This window comes from Cynara cardunculus, unplaced genomic scaffold (genome assembly GCF_001531365.2).
Source record: "Cynara cardunculus var. scolymus isolate 2C unplaced genomic scaffold, CcrdV1 Un_Scaffold_3702, whole genome shotgun sequence".
Classification (NCBI taxonomy): Eukaryota; Viridiplantae; Streptophyta; class Magnoliopsida; order Asterales; family Asteraceae; genus Cynara; species Cynara cardunculus.
Genome location: NW_020201583.1, coordinates 6,006 through 25,586, shown reverse-complemented (window position 1 = coordinate 25,586; position 19,581 = coordinate 6,006). Strand labels below are relative to the sequence as shown.

General features: G+C 34.1%; 3 protein-coding genes across 7 annotated transcripts; 1 reads left to right on the top strand and 2 right to left on the bottom strand.

The window, feature by feature from the left end:
• Positions 1 to 977: 977 nt before the first annotated feature.
• Positions 978 to 5,778, bottom strand: LOC112503741 (chloride conductance regulatory protein ICln). 4 transcript variants are annotated; one of them, XM_025107735.1, is made up of 7 exons: positions 5,507 to 5,778; positions 5,292 to 5,415; positions 3,459 to 3,573; positions 3,297 to 3,359; positions 3,145 to 3,219; positions 2,959 to 3,053; positions 978 to 1,306 (listed from the first exon to the last, which is right to left on the bottom strand). In XM_025107735.1, exons 1-7 carry the CDS (start codon positions 5,674 to 5,676, stop codon positions 1,235 to 1,237), a joined length of 714 nt encoding a protein of 237 aa, XP_024963503.1. In that variant the 5' UTR covers positions 5,677 to 5,778; the 3' UTR covers positions 978 to 1,234. The 4 variants fall into 4 exon arrangements, with proteins under 4 accessions (XP_024963503.1, XP_024963504.1, XP_024963505.1 ...); XM_025107736.1 differs by having other exon boundaries at positions 3,151 to 3,219; XM_025107737.1 differs by having other exon boundaries at positions 3,145 to 3,207.
• Positions 5,779 to 8,759: 2,981 nt separating this feature from the next.
• Positions 8,760 to 9,188, top strand: LOC112503738 (ATP-dependent DNA helicase PIF2-like). Its single transcript, XM_025107732.1, has one exon. The coding sequence runs from the start codon at positions 8,760 to 8,762 to the stop codon at positions 9,186 to 9,188; it is 429 nt and encodes a 142-aa protein (XP_024963500.1).
• Positions 9,189 to 15,153: 5,965 nt separating this feature from the next.
• Positions 15,154 to 19,096, bottom strand: LOC112503740 (probable calcium-binding protein CML13). 2 transcript variants are annotated; one of them, XM_025107734.1, is made up of 2 exons: positions 18,547 to 19,096; positions 15,154 to 15,520 (listed from the first exon to the last, which is right to left on the bottom strand). In XM_025107734.1, the coding sequence occupies exon 1, from the start codon at positions 18,991 to 18,993 to the stop codon at positions 18,550 to 18,552; it is 444 nt and encodes a 147-aa protein (XP_024963502.1). In that variant the 5' UTR covers positions 18,994 to 19,096; the 3' UTR covers positions 15,154 to 15,520; positions 18,547 to 18,549. The 2 variants fall into 2 exon arrangements, with proteins under 2 accessions (XP_024963502.1, XP_024963501.1); XM_025107733.1 differs by having other exon boundaries at positions 15,154 to 15,447; positions 18,547 to 19,091.
• Between the last annotated feature and the right edge of the window lie 485 nt (positions 19,097 to 19,581).

Genomic DNA, 19,581 nt, shown 5'->3' with positions numbered 1-19,581 from the left:
TCTTTTTTTATTTTTTTTATTTGAAAAATTACTGACAAAATATTTTTTATTATTAATCAAAATATATTTCATCAATAATATTTTTTAAATGTAGGTACTTTTTTAGTATATTTGTTTCATTTATATATGTAAGTACTTTTATGGTTCAAAAAATGTTTAGAGACTTAACCGCTGAAAATATAAATGTTTATTGGTTTTTTTTCCAGATTTTTTTTATTATTTTATCACATTAATCAGTTTTATAGGTCATAAAGATGTATCTAACAGGTTATAAAAAGTTCAAGGATTTATTTAACAGGTTTTGCAATGTCCAAGGACTTATCTGTTCCAAAAAATTGTCAAAAGACTTAATCATTTCAAATAATAAAGTCCATTGAGTTTTTTTAGACTTTTCTCTAAATTCAAAGCACAATTTAGATCCAACTTATACTATATTTCTAATATTTCACAAAAACACTAGATACTACAAAACTAAATATAAAAGAGACTAATTGGACATGTTGGACAAATAAAATAACATAAAAAGATAAAAAAAAAACAGATGTAATAGAGAACTCTATCAAAAATAATCACCATGAGGATTGTTTTCATCCATGTCGGATACATTATCTTCAATACTTTTTCAAAATATACATTACAGGAGGAAGTGTGTAAAACATTTCAAATCTGAAAAAGAGAACTCGCCAAAAAATAATCACCATGAGAAAGAAATAGTTTTTATTTAATTCAAAAACCTTGAAATTAAATATTTAAATGAAAGGAATTATATCGTATCAAACATATAGACCAATTTAATGACACAATATTTCAACCTTCAGAATGAAAAAACCAGTTATATTTTTTAAAATTTGGATTTTGATTCTCTGTTTTAAAATATCTGTTAGAGATGGAAAGTATACATATAACGAAAAGTTGTGAAATTATAACGATCACCTACAAATAACCCAACAATTATACATAGTCCATAAACAAGAGGACCATCAGCGCACATCGCAAATATCATTTTGCACAATAACAGAATCTTAAAAACTATATTCTGTATCAAGTTTTTAAAAACATCAAACCTCAAAGTACCAGAAGTTGCTAAAAACTCTCACAAAGCTTTAGATGTAAACTACAAGCTAACACGAAAAAACGACATTTTTCCAAACTTGATGGTCTCGAATCTCGTTAAAAGACCTCATCTCAGATTTAATATCGAGCATGTAACAATGGAATGAAAGATATATGACTATCAGTGCCGACCATTGCTGTTGTCCCTCTCCATTTCTTCGGCGTCCTCGAACCGTTGGTCATTTATTTGAAGCTGCATGGCACATTTTGAAACAATGTTTATCGTTAGCCAAACGAATCAACATGACAAAACAACGATAATAATCGCAAAGCACAAAGTATAATCACGATCGTTTGGAGCAATTTGCATAGGATTTTATTAGAGGGAGTACCAGACACATATGAGGATTGTTTTCATGCATGGGTGCCGAATGCCGACTACAATTACATCCCCCCCCCCCTTTATCAGTTCTTAAAGTATAATGGTTCCTCAACATGTATAATCCAAATATAATGGTGAAAAATGCTATTCTATTGCTTGGCTTATAAGAATATGGTTTCTTTACCAACCGGTATTCAAACAGAAAAGATGGTATTCCTAACCATCAAAATAGCACTTGTAATGAATTCAATGATAAATGAAAATGAAATTGGATTGGCAAAGTTGATCTGGTTTATTGTTCAAATAAGCTTACCCAATTAAGGGGCTGTTGGCTTACTGGGCTGTATGATATGGTAAACCATACATACCTGTTTGGAAGTAGCACAGTGGATTATGAAGGCATGAGTATGATGCTATTATCTCCTGCTGATTAGGGCTCGCTCTCCCCATCGACCTAGGACAAGCACCGCAGAATTTATCCCACCAGCCTCCAGCTCCATCTCACTCGCCGGCATCAAAACCCACCTGATTTGAACCTCTCTCGAGTCTCATGTCCATACGCTTCTCCCCATTTTGATATATATATATATATATATATATATATATATATATATATATATATATNATATATATATATATATATATATATATATATATATATATATATATATATATGCGTGTGTGTGTGTACACTCTTGTTCAGTTGTTTGTTGTGGTATGAAGCTATGAAGCTATTGTCTCCTGCCTTGAATCCTTGATTAGGGCTCTTTGTTTGTTGCCATTTTGTTCAAGCATAGATTTTGTGAATAATATAGGGCCAGTATTATTTACACAGTAGGTGTTTGATGCAATGTCTAAAATAAATGTGGTGTCTATAATTTCAATAGTATATGGGTACTTTAGATTAGGGAATTTTTCAAAATTAGGGGTAAAATAGTAATTTATAATACCATTGAGACCTTTGTTCAGCACACAAAGCAAACAACAATTTAGCTTAATCCATACAAGGCTGAATGGAAAAACAACCGAACAGCCCCTAAGAACTTTAGCTATTTAGCCTAAAGAGCTTCCTAACTTGGAAGCTAGAATGAAGAACGACATTTCTTATTCACTCCATTCTACAATTATATTCACAAATGTTGCAAAATCTGAATTTACTTGAACAAAATAAAAATCGATATCACCGCAAGTAAGACATAGCATCATTTCACACCAAAATTCTACCCTTAATGAGACTCTCACTTTGGACAAAAAGAAAATATCCAATTCAATTTTGTTATTGCTGAATACTAAAAAATATGGAGACAAAATTTAAATCTTGTTTTCTACTAAGAATTGTAAGGTTCATCACTTAATTTTGTGAATATAAATGTTAAAAAGAATGAATCAGGTTTGCAATTATTAAAAAAACAGCCAATAGTCCAATCAAGCATGCAGGAGTTGCACACTCATTGCTTGCTCTGGCCATCGGGCTACTTATTTGTGCAGATAAAAAATAATGGAATAAAAAATTGCAGACATACCTCGAGCACATTGCGTGCTAGGTCATGATCTCCATTCGGATGACCAATTGTGCTGAAACCGGTCGGTGAAGAATCCCATTCTAGATCAACTCCATCTACACATGCCAGTAAGTTGCATAAGATAGGATTAACCACACTAGATGGGAAAAAGTAATTACCAAATAGTATATGTAGAAAGCATTAAACCTATACCCATTGCAGGTCCCAACTGATCAGCACTGAATATCCAATTGTGCTCTTGCTCATCCTCTGAAAAAAGAGCTAAAATGTGAGTAAGCAACTGGCAAAAAGTTCTAAAGAGCTTGAAAAAAATAGGACTATTCAGACAAGCACTCCACCTTCAACAACAGGTTCAGGGTTTAGCTCCGCACACTCACAAAAAACCTCGAAAAGAGTATCCACTATCAACCAAAAAAGTCTATCAGTTAGGACTTAAGAAGTAACATCATAATAAGGAATGATGTAGTGCAACTATGTATATAGTCAAGTGAGAGATATACATTGATTAGGGTCCGAAGGCACCAGCCTCATCTCAGTAATCTTTGATAAATCCAATGTCCCATTAGATTCGGAGTCAGAGCTTTCTGATTCATCATCTTCATCTCCTGTATCAATCTACGATAAACAATAAATTACATAGAAACAAACACATATACAATACAGAAGGATATCATTTTGTAGAAAAAGAAAAGCCAAGGGGTTATCATGATTTATACAACAATTCAACAAAGATACCGCACATACATATAATGAAGAAACAATTCCCTTGATCACAAATAAATAAATTTACTCATTTACGACAACAAGTCAATCATTCAAGAGAAGTTCACCTTTCAACCCTAAATATAACAGAAATGTATACACACTTGTTCCCCATGTATACAGTTCATTTTGTACCGACGCTTAGTTTCCAAAATAAATCCTCATTAATAATATTCTATGATGTATAAATTGCACAGAAGCTTCATTCATACCAAAAGGTTATAACAAGAAGGTTTATTACTTCCATTGTCTAAACCAAAAATTTATAACCAAAGGTGAGTAGCATCCGCACAAAAACTCCTAAGAACTCTTTTATATGAAACCACATAGTTGCTTACAAACATCTATAACATCTTACATTCTTTTTTTGCTTCAACATACTAAAAACAGATTTAATATCAAATTGAGTTGACTATAGAGACAGAACATTGTCTTAAAAGAGGAGCAATTGCACTTGGTAAGTTAACAAGTTTCTTCATAAAAGAGCATCTCTAACAGCTATGCTATGATTTTTCTAAAATAGAGTACCGAAAAACCACAACTTCTAAAAAATACACCCAACTCCAACCGCTACTCTATTTTAGCAATTCCAACATTGATTATATTATTAAAATAATTTAAAATGTATCATCCCAATACACTTTCTAGAAAAAAGTTTATAAGAAATTACATCACATTCAATCTCATTGGTGGAAGCAATTAGAATAATATCTCTCTCCTCAAAATTATGTTTTAGAGATCCCTCCAACTTTGGAGATTTCTACCTTCTCTCTTTTCTTTTCTCTATTTTAGCATACATTTTAGCACAGCTGTTAGAGCAAAAAAAACTATAAAATCTCTACCTCTGATGGTTGTCAGAGATGCTCTAAGCACCTAGCTACAAAGACATTATTTCATTACACTTCACCTTATTTTATGATCATTAACTTGTTAGAAACTATAGAAAGAAGTTGAAACTGCAATTTAGGAATCAAAACACCTAGATTTAAAGGCAAATTCATTCTCAGAGCTTACTTCATACGTGATGTGTTTGTTTAAGATTTGCATCACACAGTTGTCTGGATTGATAATTAGACACACATCTCAATTGCAATAAATGAAAAAAGAACATGACATGTATATGTTTTCGTAATTTGTTTACAACCACGTGTTTAGGATTTTGTCACAAGATCCTTGAATTGTGATGAAGAAAATTCATGGAGAAATCAATGTCCTTTCAGAGAAGAAAAATAAATTAGACTCCCTACAGGCCTACACCATCAGACATCATCAATAACCTAACCTTTTGATTACTTATGCATTGCATCAAACTGCAAGTACAAGTTTTTTCAGTAAAAGGTTTTCATTTCCAAATATTCTCAAACACCAGCACGATAAATTCAATAGCCACTAGCCAGTGATCAAAGACTGAATACTTATGGACTCAGTCCAACCTACGGTTAAGGATACCATAAAGTAAAACATCGATTCTTACTCAGGAATCGAGCTAAAAAGAAAGCCAAATCCTAAGTTGTTAAATACAACAAAAATATACCAAAAAACATACAGAGATAGTTGTTATAGAGACATACCTGTGTATATATGCATGGAGATGAAAAGGCCTCGGGGTCCCGAGACACCGCATGAAGCGAAACCGACAAGAAATCAACCGCGTAGCCTTTTGTCCTCTCTGTATCGCTCAACCATACCACTTGTCTAAAAAATTCCATAGATCATCAGGCATCATCGTCAATTCACTAACATACATACACAAACTGTACAAGTGTAAGAGGAGTTAGAGATTTACTTGGTGGAGATGTAAAGCGTGCCAGGAGACTCGGGAGGGCGGTTGCCGAGAACAATGGAGACGGATGGCTGAACGTGCATAAGCTCCTCGCCGTTGTCGGTATCGAGAATAGGTGCACCGGCTGCGCCATCGTTCGACCGCTCTGTGAAAACCCTTAATCCTGCCACCATGACTTCAAGTGTGTCTTAAACGGTTAAACCCTAGCTTTGCATCGTTCTGCCTCGCTGGGCTTCTTTTAGTTCTTTCAGACAATTCAAAGGCGATTTTTACATAAAGGAGGTGTCTTGAGATACCTTATTTAAAATAGATTCCTTATTTGAAATAACTTATGTATTTTTTATATATAAATGTGCTTATTAATTTATATGGTATTAAATTGAAGTTTTATAAAAAATATTTAAATTAGTTTGTGGTGGTATCAAAATGCAATAGATTGAAAAGTTATTTGTTTGGTAAAATTTGCTTATACATGTAAAATAACCAAAAAGGGGCATTCTTCCATATTATCTATATACTACATTAATAAGTATTTAGACCAAAAGTCTTAAGTATTTCCTCTAAAGCATTGAGTACTACAGACTAAAGCATAAATTCATAAAATCTCTTAATAACCACTCAAGAAGCATAATGTTCAAGTTATTAAAGCATACATTCATTTTCATTCTTATCATATTCCATAGTGATCAATAAATCGACTAATAAGTCGTTTCATGGCAGTTCCGTCTATCATTTTAGTGGAAAGTTTATTTCTCCAATCCAGACTTTCTTCTACCCTTGTCCAACTCCAAGATGCAAAAAAGGAGGATTATCTTCAAATTGGTTTTAGACCTTGCTTCAGACTTTCCTTCTACCCACACCACAACTGAGAATAGTAGCTTCAACATCCATTTGCATTCATGTGGAAAGTTTCTTTCTCTAGACTTTCCTTCTACCCATGCCACCACTGAGAATAGTAGCTTCAGACGTTGCTTTCCTGCTACCTGTGCACAAATGGACGATTTGATGTATCAAATTTCTCCTTGAACAGTTGTATCGCGTGGCTCCCAAGACGACCACATCGCTGCATTTCCATTTCCATTTCCATTTAATCTCATGGTTTTGCTTCAATCTTTTACTTTACTATGGGGGATCAAGCTCTGTCAAGCATTAGGGAATGTAAGAAAGAAAGAAAGAATGGGTTTAAATAGAAATACAATAAAATAAATGAAAATCTTAATAAATATTACCTTGATTAATCCTGATTCAGTACCACATAAGATCATGTCATTGGTTGTGAGCATGTTTGTGATCTTGCTGCCAGATAACCTTCCAACCTTATGTTTTGTCCCTCTCAGCCAAATCTGTTTTTTTAAATTACTAAACCATTAGGAGAAAGACTGTTTGTGTTCCCCAAAACAGAAGAGAGAGAACTTTATGAAGATATGGGTTAACCTTCCAAATCTGTTTTTTTTAATTACTAAACCATTAGGAGAAAGACTGTTTGTGTTCCCCAAAACAGAAGAGAGAGAACTTTATGAAGATATGGGTTAAAGGTTATAGATTTTCAAACAAGGTTGTCCCACTCTATTTGAAGATATGCCTGGAATTGAACAATTTTGGGTTTTTTTAAGATATGCCTAGAATTGAACAATATGTTGGATTTAGTTTTTAAGAGACAAGAACATGAACTATGGTTAGGGATTGTAATTCAAGATTGTGATTCTTGGAACCCAATAAAATCTTGTTCAAAAAACCAATAAAAATGGGATTTTTTTATGAGTTTTGAGGGATGTTATATGTTATGCTTTTGTATGATATAATAGGTGTATGGCTTGATTTGAAGTGGTCTGGACTGGAGAATTGATATATCAAAGTTAGGGTTTGGTCATAGTAATGGTGGCTTTTTTTTATGAGTTTTGAGGGATGTTCTATGTGTGTGTATATGAATGCTCATTTGTTGATCTACACAATTCTTTAATCAAGGTGAATACAAAATCATCATCATTAATTCCATTCACTCTATCACATTTTAAATCAGATATAGATAAAAGAACATATAATATATGTATTACAACTCCAAGTCTCTTATTGTGTCTGGATATTCATTTAAATGGACAGAAGAGGTACTGCAAAAGTGAGGGCTGGAGGTGTTAATTAACATGGGAGAAGGGGGAGTTTTATTATCTTTACATGTGTACTTCTAGGGGTTTTACGTTATCATGATTCATTTTTCCATTAAGACATGTTGTTTGTATGAATTAATCTATCTATATAGAATGAGCAGTTGATTGAATAAGCTGCGATTCTCATTAAGCTAATTAAGCTGCTAACAGACAGGCCCTTAGTGGATTACAGGATAAACCAGAAAAATTGGGGACTTTTCATGTTGGGTGGTCACGTATAACACAAAGCTGTTAATGATGTCCAATTGTCATATCAATGTTGCGGCTTGCTCGAGTATAACATCTATGAAGTATATCTTCAAGTATGTTTACAAGGGTCACGATAAAACAAGTTGTTCATATCGATTCAGATGAAGAAATGGTCGTTAATTACGAAATTAGAAGGTTCCAAGATGCACGTTATGTATCCCCTCCCGAGGCAATATGACGAATTTTTAGCTTCACACTTTCTCAAATGCACCCTTACGTGATGGCATTGCAACTCCATCTTCCTAACAAACATATGGTTAGGTTTAGAGAAGATGATATAATGATAGATATTGTTGATAAAGAGAGAGATAAGCGAACAATGTTGACTGCATTTTTTGGTAGAAATAAAACATAGATGAGTGTGAGACAATATTGGTACAAAGATTTTCCAAAACACTACACGTGGATTGTAGCTCACGCAGATGGAATCCCGACAACGAGGATCAATAAAAGGGCGACTGGTTTATGCAAATCCAGCTGAAGGAGAGCGGTTCTACTTACGCCTACTTTTGTCTCATATTATCGGGCCTACTTGCTTTGAAGATCTATACAGTTTCAATAGATTATTGCACCCTACATTTCGTAAAGCATCTCTTAAGAGAAGGTTAATAGAGAATGATGACAACTTATCCCAATGTCTTGTAGAGGTCTTCTTATTTCAATTTCCCGCTGCTTTTAGGAGGTTATTTGCCACAATATTGATTTATTGTGAGCCAGGAGATGTTCTCAAGTTATGGGATGACCACTATGATTCACATTTTGAAGATTATACGCGACAATGTGAAAGTGTTAATCGAGTCTGTAATATGGTTCTAATTGATATCCTCGTTTTTCTATAATCTATGGGTAAGAGTCTTGATGATTTTCATCTTCCAATGGTAGATGCAAATGTCGATTTTCAATCTAAAGAATTTCGTGAGGTACAAGAAGAATGCTCTATAGTTGTGGAAGACGAGCACTTGCGTGCCAGAGACTCTCTCAATTCCGACCAGAAATACGCATATGATGAGATCATGAGGCACGTTGACAATGATTGTCTAGGAGTGTTCTTTATAGATGGTCCAGGTGGAACCGGGAAGACATTTTTGTACAAAACTTCTCTTGCCAACATCCTTTCACGTGGTCTTATTGCTCTCGTGACCGCTTCGTCGGGTGTTGTTGCCAATAATATGCCTGGAGGGAGAACAACTCACTCTAGATTCAAAATTCCTCTCAACCTTGATAATAATTCAATGTGCAACCTAAAAAAACAAAGTGGTTTGCTCAATTGATTCGAGATGCAAAAATAATCATTTGGGACGAAGCGTCAATGGCAAAAAGGCAAGCAGTGGAGGCGCTCGATCAAACAATGCAAGACATCATAGGGGTGGCACTCCCATTCGACGAAAAGATAATGGTTTTGGGGGGTGATTTTAGACAAGTATTACCGTTTGTGAGGCGTGGAACCCGAGCACAAATTGTAGAATCTAGCTTACGGATGTCACCTCTTTGGTCAACAATTAAAAAGATACGGTTAACGCTCAATATGAAAGCACGCACTGATCCGTGGTTTTCAGATTTTTTATTAAGAGTCGGTGATGGAGATGAATAAGTGTTGGACGAAAGCTTTATTCGCATACCAGATGACATGACCATTCCCTATACTAATGAAGGTAAGTCAAAATATGCATTGATTGACGCAATATTTCCATCTCTGCAAATCAACGGAGCAGATTCGGATTATATCATTTCAAGGGCGATATTATCAACTAAAAATGAGAATGTCGATGAGATTAATAATCAGTTGATCGACAAGTTTTTTGGAGGTGAAAAAATATACAACTTCGACGAAGCAGAAGATGGTAAGAATAACATCTATTCGATGGAGTTCTTAAACTCTTCAACTGTTAATGATTTGCCTCCTCATTACCTTCGTCTCAAGATTGGATGCCCAATAATATTGTTACGAAATATGGATCCCTCAAATGGATTATGTAATGGTAGTAGATTGATATGCAACGGCTTTCAACAGAACGTCATCGATGCATAAATAGATGTTGGTCAGTATGCTGGAAAGAAAGTATTTCTGCCGACAATACCATTATGTTCGTCCGATGACAACATATTCCCATTTAAGCTAAAGATAAAATAGTTTCCAATTTGGTTTAGCTTTTCTATGACAATCAATAAAGCTTAAGGTCAAATGATTCTGAATGTAGGTGTTTATCTAACGGAATCAGTATTCTCACACGGGCAACTTTACATGGCGTTGTCCAGAGAGATATCACGGGGCAATACGAAGGTGTAAGTGAAACCTGTGAAAAAATTCAATCGTGCCGGAGTCACACCTCAAACGTCGTCTATCAAGAAGTTTTACGTGATGAATAAGGTATAATCAACAATTATATCATTACACATTTGGTACTATATGTTTCTATTAAAATCATTGTGCCGTTTTTTGCAGAAAATATTTACGGATGAGACGAAAACTAAACAACAGTTTGGATATACGGATGAACATTATTTATAAAGGATTGTAAGGATTGTATTTCTTTGTTCAATCAAGAAGTTCAAGTTTTGTAATGAGTTCTGAGTATATGGGTTTAGAAACTCAATACGTGTGCAATTATTTTTCTATTCAATCTTGTTAATACACCATATTAAACTTTATATGTTAGTTGACTTGCAAAATAACCATACAAACTCATTATTCAAGGCTAAACTAATGTTTCACAATTGCGATTCACTTGCGCTGCATCGCCCAGATACACCACTAGTTGACTTACAAGAGTGTTTGAGATTGCTTATTAACTTATTTGATTTTTTGACATGTAAAATTTTATATTTCATCATTTATAATAATGTATTTGACAAAAATTTATATCAATAACATTATGGAATCACACATTTTTTTTTGTTTAAATCAGTCCCTAAATCGCGTGATTGTTTAGAACAGATCATGGTGTAAAATGTGATGGCTTAGAGCATATGTGTATAAAAATCGGACAGATGCATCATATTCGTGAGAGAGCGGATTCGATGTGTAAAAATCGAGCATATTTGATGTGTAAAATTCGAACAGATGCAGATTCGATGTGTAAGAAATCAAACACATGCAAATTCAATATGCAAAAATCGAACAAATATAAAAATGGATGGTAAAAGATGAATGTATGTTAACAATTCCATCTGAAGAGAGCAGATTGTAAGAAAACAGCAGGTCGTGACTCTTGGAATCGATTTTGTTGGATGAGTGTTTAGGGGAGGTACGAGATGGAATGTCGATCAGGAGAAGCAATTGTGTTTTTTTGTGTATATATAAACCATTAGGGTATTAGAGAAGGGTTAAAAAGGTAATTTGTTAATAAGTTGAATTCGATAAGCTAGGGAGGATTGAATAATCAAAATCTGTTTATTACCGGTTTGGAACAGGTATAAAGTTTTTTTTTTCTTCTCATCCAAACATTAAAAATTGCTTATAACCGATATCACACTGGAATAAGTTAATAAACAACTTAAATAAGCAATTCCAAACACCCCCAAAAATTAAATTAATTGAAATTAAATTTTAAAGGTTAGGATAAGAAAAATTAGTCTACTTTTTATGAGAAAATATTCATTGTATTAAAACTATTTAAATATTAATAATATATGTAAGTTATTTATTAATGGTGTTTACGGTCCGGTTTAAACAGTGTAACCCCTCTTTTAATAAACGAAACCGTTAAAATCATATCACTATTGTGGTTTAAGGAATTTTTCAAACCATTAATAAGGCTGTTTGTTTTATCCATTAAAAAATTATATTGTTGAATTTATAAATAAAATTTATACAATTTCATATATTTATTCATTATCATTACGAAATTTACATCTAAATTATATAATTAGCATTCATTTAAATGAAAATATGTTATTAACGTATTCAACACATTTAAATTTCATCAAAATACTTAAATTGAGAGAAATGATCAATTAAGGTTACTTGATTGAAAAATGTTGTTGTTGAGGGTTTGAAGAAGAATAATAGGCAAATAAGATGTTGGTTTACCTCTAACCAGATAAGATGACAATAAGACATAAGTGTCTATGAAAATTTAGAAAAACAAATAGTATGAATGACTTTACCTCTTAACGAATAAGACATAAGAAGCTAATAAAAGTTTTTTTAATAAAAAACAAATAAGACCTTGGTATAAGTGAGTAACCCGGTCTATTGAAATACAAAAATGTGACCTCGCATGTGTTTCGACTTATTATTAGATTTTAACTATGTAAAAGTTCACAATATTACTTCATCTAATAAAACAAGGAATGAATTAATCTACAAAAGTGAACATTTAACGCCTTAAAGAAGTCATTCCAATTCAATTTTACCAACCCACTTTTTTATCACTAAATTAACAACTCAATTATTTAATGGCCTAATCAAATGAGAACTAGATAGTTTGTGGTAATTGTGAAGTCCAATATGAACTAATCATTTTAGATAATTAATATTATTTACTAAAATAAAACAAAAGGTAAAGTAGTAAATTGTGTTGAATATTCAATTTAATTTTATTAGTTTAATATTTCAATTTACTTTAATTAGTTTAATTATTTTAATATATGTATATATACACACACGGACAAAATCCGGTGGCCTTCTCCGGCACCCACCATCACTCTCGTGACCTCCTCCGGTCATCTTGTCTGATCAATACGCCGTCTCCGATGATCGACCACTAAACACCCACTTGTGAGCATTAGTGGCACATTTTTCTCCTCCAAACAAAACTGCATCGTGAAGTTGCTATCTCCTCCAAATCAATCACGACTTCAAGCTCTCTCCTCCAAAGGTAACGATTTTTACACACTTGATTAACGCTTTCTGCACACTTAATTCTCCAAATCGATTCTGCATAATCGATTCATGATTTCTGCACAATTCGATACACTATTTCTACACATTGTACATTCATGAGTTCCTCACGATTGTTGCACGATTTTCTCCAAATCGATTTCCTGCACACTTGATTAACGATTTGTACACACTCATTTCATTGTGTTCTTTTTTGTGATTCACGAGTTCTCCAAATTGATTATGTAGAATAGTTCCATTGATGCAAGGTTTTTGTGTTGGTGGTTGCGATTTTTCCACTTGATTGTTGTTGTTTTTTCTTGGTTTAATAGCATGTTTTTCCATGTTTTTTTGTGAATGTTGGTGTATTTTCTTTGTGTTGTTTGTTTAATAGCATGGTGCTTGTTTGTCTACATTATGATTATGTTTTTTCTCTGTTTAATAGCTTGAATGTTGGTGTATTTTTTGTGTTATTTGTTTAAGAGCATGGTGCTTGTTTGGCTACATCATGATTATGTTTGTCAAAGAAAATGTTCACCATGTTTGTTAATAGCATGATTGTTGAAAAAGAAAATGTTAAATTATGTGTTTTATTTGTTCGTTATAGAATGTTATCATCTTTATTTTTGTTTTTAAGTATGAAACAAACGGGTGAACACATAACAACGAAAAATGATTAGAATTAGTTGGAAGGATCTTAATATGGTGAAAACTTTCTTAGATAGTTGTATTCTAGAAGTTGGGTTAAATGGAAATAAGGGTACTAGCTTCGTGGAAGAAAGTTGTTGAGACTTTGAAATACATACATAATTTTGTTGTCGATCAGAAGCAAATGCGGAACCATTTCGATTATTTGAAAGGAAAATAATGTGCTTGGTTAAAGTTAAAAAAACAAAACATGTGTCTTGAAAGCGAGATTTTTGGCTCCATATAGTAACGCAAGATATTGGTTGACAGATTTTCGAAGTCAACGTGCTTGACTAAAGAAAAAAGGTTTTATCATGCACATGCCCAACTTAGGAATGTTATTGAATATGCTTACGGTGTTTTGAAAACGATATTTTTGATCTTAAAGCAGATGACTCTCTTTCCATTTACAACACAAATAAATGTGGTAATTGCTTGCTTTGCTATGTATAATTTTATCAGAAAATATAATATTCAAGACCAGTTGTTTATGCAATGCAACGAGGATATTATATTTAACAACGAAGAAGAAGTCGAAGGAAGTGGACAAGAGGAATTGGATATTTCTTAATAGGGTGCTAATAACACTCAATATATAGCTACTTTGCGTGATGGAATTGCAAATAATTTGGTCAATAATGTTTAAATTTTAAGTATTTGTGTTCGGACTTGGCTAGTTTGTGCTTGAACTTGGACTTTTAAGTATTTTATGAATTTATGTTTTGATTTTTGGATGATATCAATGAATTTATGTTTTAATATACAAACAAATTTTTTTTTGTTTTAGAAATATCATTTCCCTTCAAAATAAATAACAATTTATTAAACAGTGCATAATTTTTACTCGAGGTCAAATTGGTCATTTCTATCGTTCAGACTGTTGATTCAGATAAAAAAGTAAACAACACCACCAATTTATCCAGATAGACAAATTTATCCAAATAAACAATTTATCCAAATAAACAATTTATCCATACAAGAATTGATATAAAAGTTGGTAAACAGACCCTAAATGATATATTAGATAAATCTTTTGTTACAAGAGTCACCATTTTCACCTAGTAACACTCTCAGCTACCAAAATACATTGTTGTTCAGCCTCTAATTCATATTTTGCCGACCAATCCCTCCCAAAAGAAAGGAAAGATATTATCCACACATATTGATATGTCTATTCCATAAAAGAATACTAACCATGTAAAAGTCTTTTCCCTTGCTCACCGAGTAAATACCTTAGTTATTATCATGCCTCTTACCTGATTAAATTCTCAATCCTCACAATGATCACCCAGTAAGTAAGTGACTCGGGTTCAATAAAAAGCATGACTTTTAGTTTTTTATTTTACTCGACAACATTAAAAACACCATCTAACCATAACACATCATGATCCATGCCACGATTTGGTTTTTAAAATGTTTCATTTGACTAGCTGTTTATCAAATGATTACTGGATGAGCATTTTCTTACAAGAGTCGTCACTTTCACTTACCTTGTCGAGTAACATTCTCGGCCATCAAAATGGATTGTTGTAAGTGTCTCCTAACTGCTAGGCACAATACCATGAAAAGTCTTCTCCACCTTTACTTGGTAAGATTCTCACCCGATAATGTAAATGACTCAATAAGTGTTCCGTAAACGACCCCTAAATAGTAGATAATTGGGTGCATGACCATCGGGGATGCGACCGTGAACCACATCCTCCTTTCAAGTACACCAAGGCTGCTCATTTAGAAGAAGCATTTGCAAGTTTCAGATGAATTGACAGAAACCAAATTGCCAAATGTTAATACATTGGTTAAACCTATTCACAAGCAGCAGACTGTTCGGAAAAAAATAAGAAATGAGCAAACACAAATTGTGGGTTTCTCCAGCATACCCCAACTGCAAAATACTTGATCAAACTACCAAACAGAAAGACTCCCAATCCAGAGCCAACGAAATCACCATACGAAAATGTAAACAAGAAGAAGAAGAAGAAAAAGGAGGTGGGAAGCATGCGGTTTTCATTAGCACCTCCAACCTGCACACCGAACAACAAGAGCCCAGATCAGATTATCGGCATTTCCTGAATATTCACAAATGACGGTTGATACCTGCGGATAATAAGTCCACCAACAAGTTATATGGGTCCAAACACAATTAATCAAACAACCGATAATCATGTCACACCAAACACTTCATTATGCACAAGGCCCAGAACCTTCATCATACATGGAAAGATGCCAGTTGGATGCATCAAGAAAATGACCTTAAATGAGTTTTTAATTAAGTGCATGACCTTTTAAAAAGAAATTAATTTAAGAACCTTCAAATGTTAACCCGTAAAATCGTGAAAAAGCAGTAGAAGATTAGTTTGTGAAAATGACTTCTATATATAACTAAGGGGCTGTTTGTTAGCAGCTTTATTGGACTCCCATCTTATTCGGTTAGCTATACATGACTGTTTGGTGGTCACTTAATGATATAGAAAGTGGCATATTCAGTAAGATTTTAGGGGGGAGGTTATGCAGAAAGCCAAAAAAAATCCAAACCTGTCCTCCCAATTACAAACACGCTCCTATCTATGAAAAAAACCTCCCAAACAAAAACCTTCCCAATCTATACAAACATTATCCAAACAGGACTTAGTGGAAAACAACCAGAAACCCTTAAATAGCCCAAGAGAAACTGACAGGAGTTGTTCAAAATTTTGTATGCTTAAGATGTCATTAGGTTGAAATTTTCGAATAAAGACTGGACATAAAGGCTCTAGGTTGCAACTGAATAAGCTTATAGTAAGTTGTCCAGTATTGTGATACTTCCCACAGGAAGCATTTGCACTTTCCTTAGGCAATGTTTCATTAGTCCACAAAAATGAAAAGGGAAATACAAACCAAAAAGGATAAACATAGAAGAATTTACTTTAATCTGCCTTCTTTCCATGTCGTCTTTCTGTATGCATGTGTCAAACCATATTTTGAGTTACGATTGACTTACTTCAAGTGGAAATATAAAATTTCTCTCCATTCACCTTACCCCTATCTTACATTTCAGTGTTGCATAATTGATATATAGAACATCTTCCTGAGACAATTTTTCTTACATAATCCTCTCACAACTTGTCATATTTATGTAATCATCATCGCTTTCTGTTTTTAGTTCTACATATGGGAAGAGAGTCCTACATGGGAAATCATGTTATCTTTTCTACATTGAGGAAGAGATTGCTGCATCCGAAATCATTGCAGCAATTACATACACCGCTGCATATCAAATCTTTCTAACAACTTCGCACATGTACGCATATTCCTTCTAAAATTTCAAATAGATAGTGTAAAATATGAGAAGTATAATACATTTGATATCTAATGCCACCAAGAGATCCTACTATCTTGATACATTATTACAAATATGCATACCACGCAACACTGTAGCATTTGCATGACAGCGTATCCTGAGTAGGATGTCAGGTGTACCATGTACGTTTGTTACTGCAGAGGGGTTGTAAGCTTGTACCCAAAGGATTTAGGGTAGAAGATACTGAGAAAAATGGCATTTCATTACAGTCTTATAATTTTAAATAACTCGATCCGTCTTTACTCTTTAATGTCTCTAAGCATATAAAAGATTTCCGATAAAACCTGCAACTTTCTCTTTTTTGTTGAAGTACATAATATTTATATACGGAAAATAAAACAAATAAACTCACACACCCTCCTCACGCTTGGTGAGGTTTGAACCCTAGATCTCCTAGGAGGCCAAGGACTCACGTACCACTAGGCCAAAGGCCCTTTGGTGCAACTTTCTCTTTGCGTTTAAAATTTAAGCATAGAAGCCATAGCTAAGCCAAGCAAAGAAACTTAAAGGGATGTGACCCTCAAAGTTGAGATCACCTTTGATATCCTCCAAACTTTTTAATACTCAAATGCCCATTTAATGTTCTATAGATACACAGATCTTTACCAAATGTGGAGCAGTTCCTTCTACTTAATGTCTTAAAGTGTCAAATTCGCTAAATCAGATAAGATATGATTCTCCCTCCCAAGTTTTCACTCAAAGGAATCAGAGGCTGTTTGCTAATCAAGGGAGGTATATTGGGCAGATTGTGAAAGAGTTCAAAGGGGCTGTTCTTATGAGATTGGCATGGAAGAATAGGAAAGTGGCGCCGTCCATGATAGATAAAGACCGAATTCGGCAAGGACTTTGATTGGAAGTTCAGGTTATGGATTTGGAGATTTTTCTGGAGACAGTTGTGGAGCATATTCCTTGCTATGCTTTACTACTCTACTTCTTTGTGTTTATTTTGGTTGATAGTTGTGTGGTATGGGGTTGTCACCAAGTTTTATTCTTTTTTTTGTGCCCGTTGGTGTTTTATTGAGAACTTTGTAACCTTTTTTTGCCGTTCTTTAATATATTTGCCAGGAGCAATACTTTCCAAAAAAAAAAAAAATTTCACTCAAAGAAACTAAACACCAAAAATTAGCTATCAATAGACTAGTTAATAAGCTGATCGAGGATGATCATTTCCAAAGGCACAAGTCCGAATTTACAATTCCTCTTTTGGGACGGGTAATAGATATGACTTCCCAGCCTGTTGCATCATCTCCCACTGCCACACCCCCACCCCACCGGTTTCCTTCTTTCCCCATTAAAAGGGTTATTCATTTAAAAGAGTAGATGCCCGAAATCCTTTAAAAAGAATCCGGAGTGAGTTATTTCAACTTAGAACACACGCAAAGATTCGTTCATAAAAATTGAAGAAATCTTGATTGAAAAAGATCATCTCTTGTACAAAAATGCGTTTAATTCAAATGTGAAAAAGTAAATATATGATGAAAGATGTATAACTGCATTCAACAATCATTTCAATTAGCAAAAGAAAACAAGATATGCGTTCAAAGAACGGAAAGAATTTCAAATGAACTTGGAATTCGGAAAATACAGGATTGGATACCAGAAGATGGAACCTTATTTTGAGATGGTGGGATACATATTCAATTGGGCGTAAATCAAACAACACAACCATCGAATAAAACGAGGGAGAAAATCGGGTAACAGACCAAAAAAACTAAAATAACATACGTCGAGACACAAAATTCAAGGCGTCCATAATAAAACGAGGGAGAAAATCGCAACTTACAAATCATTTAGCAACCATTCTTGCAATGAAGTCCTCATACTTGATCTTCCCATCGGATCCAACATCAATCTCTCGGATCCACTCATCGAACTCCGCAGGCTCTAGCTTCTCCCCGATACTTGTGAGGATATGTTTGAGATCCGCAACGACGACGTATCCGGTACCGTCCTTATCGATAACCTTAAACGCATCACGGAGCTGGCGATCAAAGGGCTCCGGCTTGAGGTGCTTGGACATTAGGTCGATAAACCTGTTGAAATCAAAAGAAGATGTGAGTTTTTCCTCGGCGATTATGGACTTGAGTTGCGCTTGCGTAGGGTTTCCACCGAGGGAACGCATGAGAATCCCAAGCTCCGATGGGGCGATCTTGCCATCGCCGTCGGTATCAAAGAGCGTAAAGGCCTCTTTCATGGCCGAAATCTGTGCATCGCTCAAATCCTTTCCCATTGTTGGTCGAATTCTTCTCTGAATCGAATCGGTCTCTCGTTTTCTGTGTCTGAATTTTTACGAAGGTCTTGTAATGTAGCCGATGAATGCTCCCGGAAAACATGTGTTCGGGGACAGAAAACAGAATCATTAACATCCATCAACTGATTTGGGCCTTAAAAGCTTGGCCCATTTCCTGAAGTGACAGGCCTTATGGGCCCACTGTTTTTTGTTTTCTCATTTGATTGTTTTCAAAGAAAATATCAATAACAAACAATATTCATGTTTGAGTAAATTACATTTTTGTCCCTATATTTTTAACTTACGATTTCCTTCCTCATGATTCATAATTCATTTTTTTATATATTTGTGACTTATAAGTTATTGATATTTTCTTCCTTATAGTTTATAACTCTAAACCATAAACCAGATCAAACCTCACGTTTTTGACAGTTTTTTCGAAGCAACCAGTTGTATGCATCTTAAAGGTCGTTAAGGCGGAACGTGACAAGGTTAAAGAGAAGATGTAGGAACTGTTTGTTAATTAACGAGACTCACAATTATTCCGTCAATTATACATGATTGTATAATAGTAGCTTAATGATATAA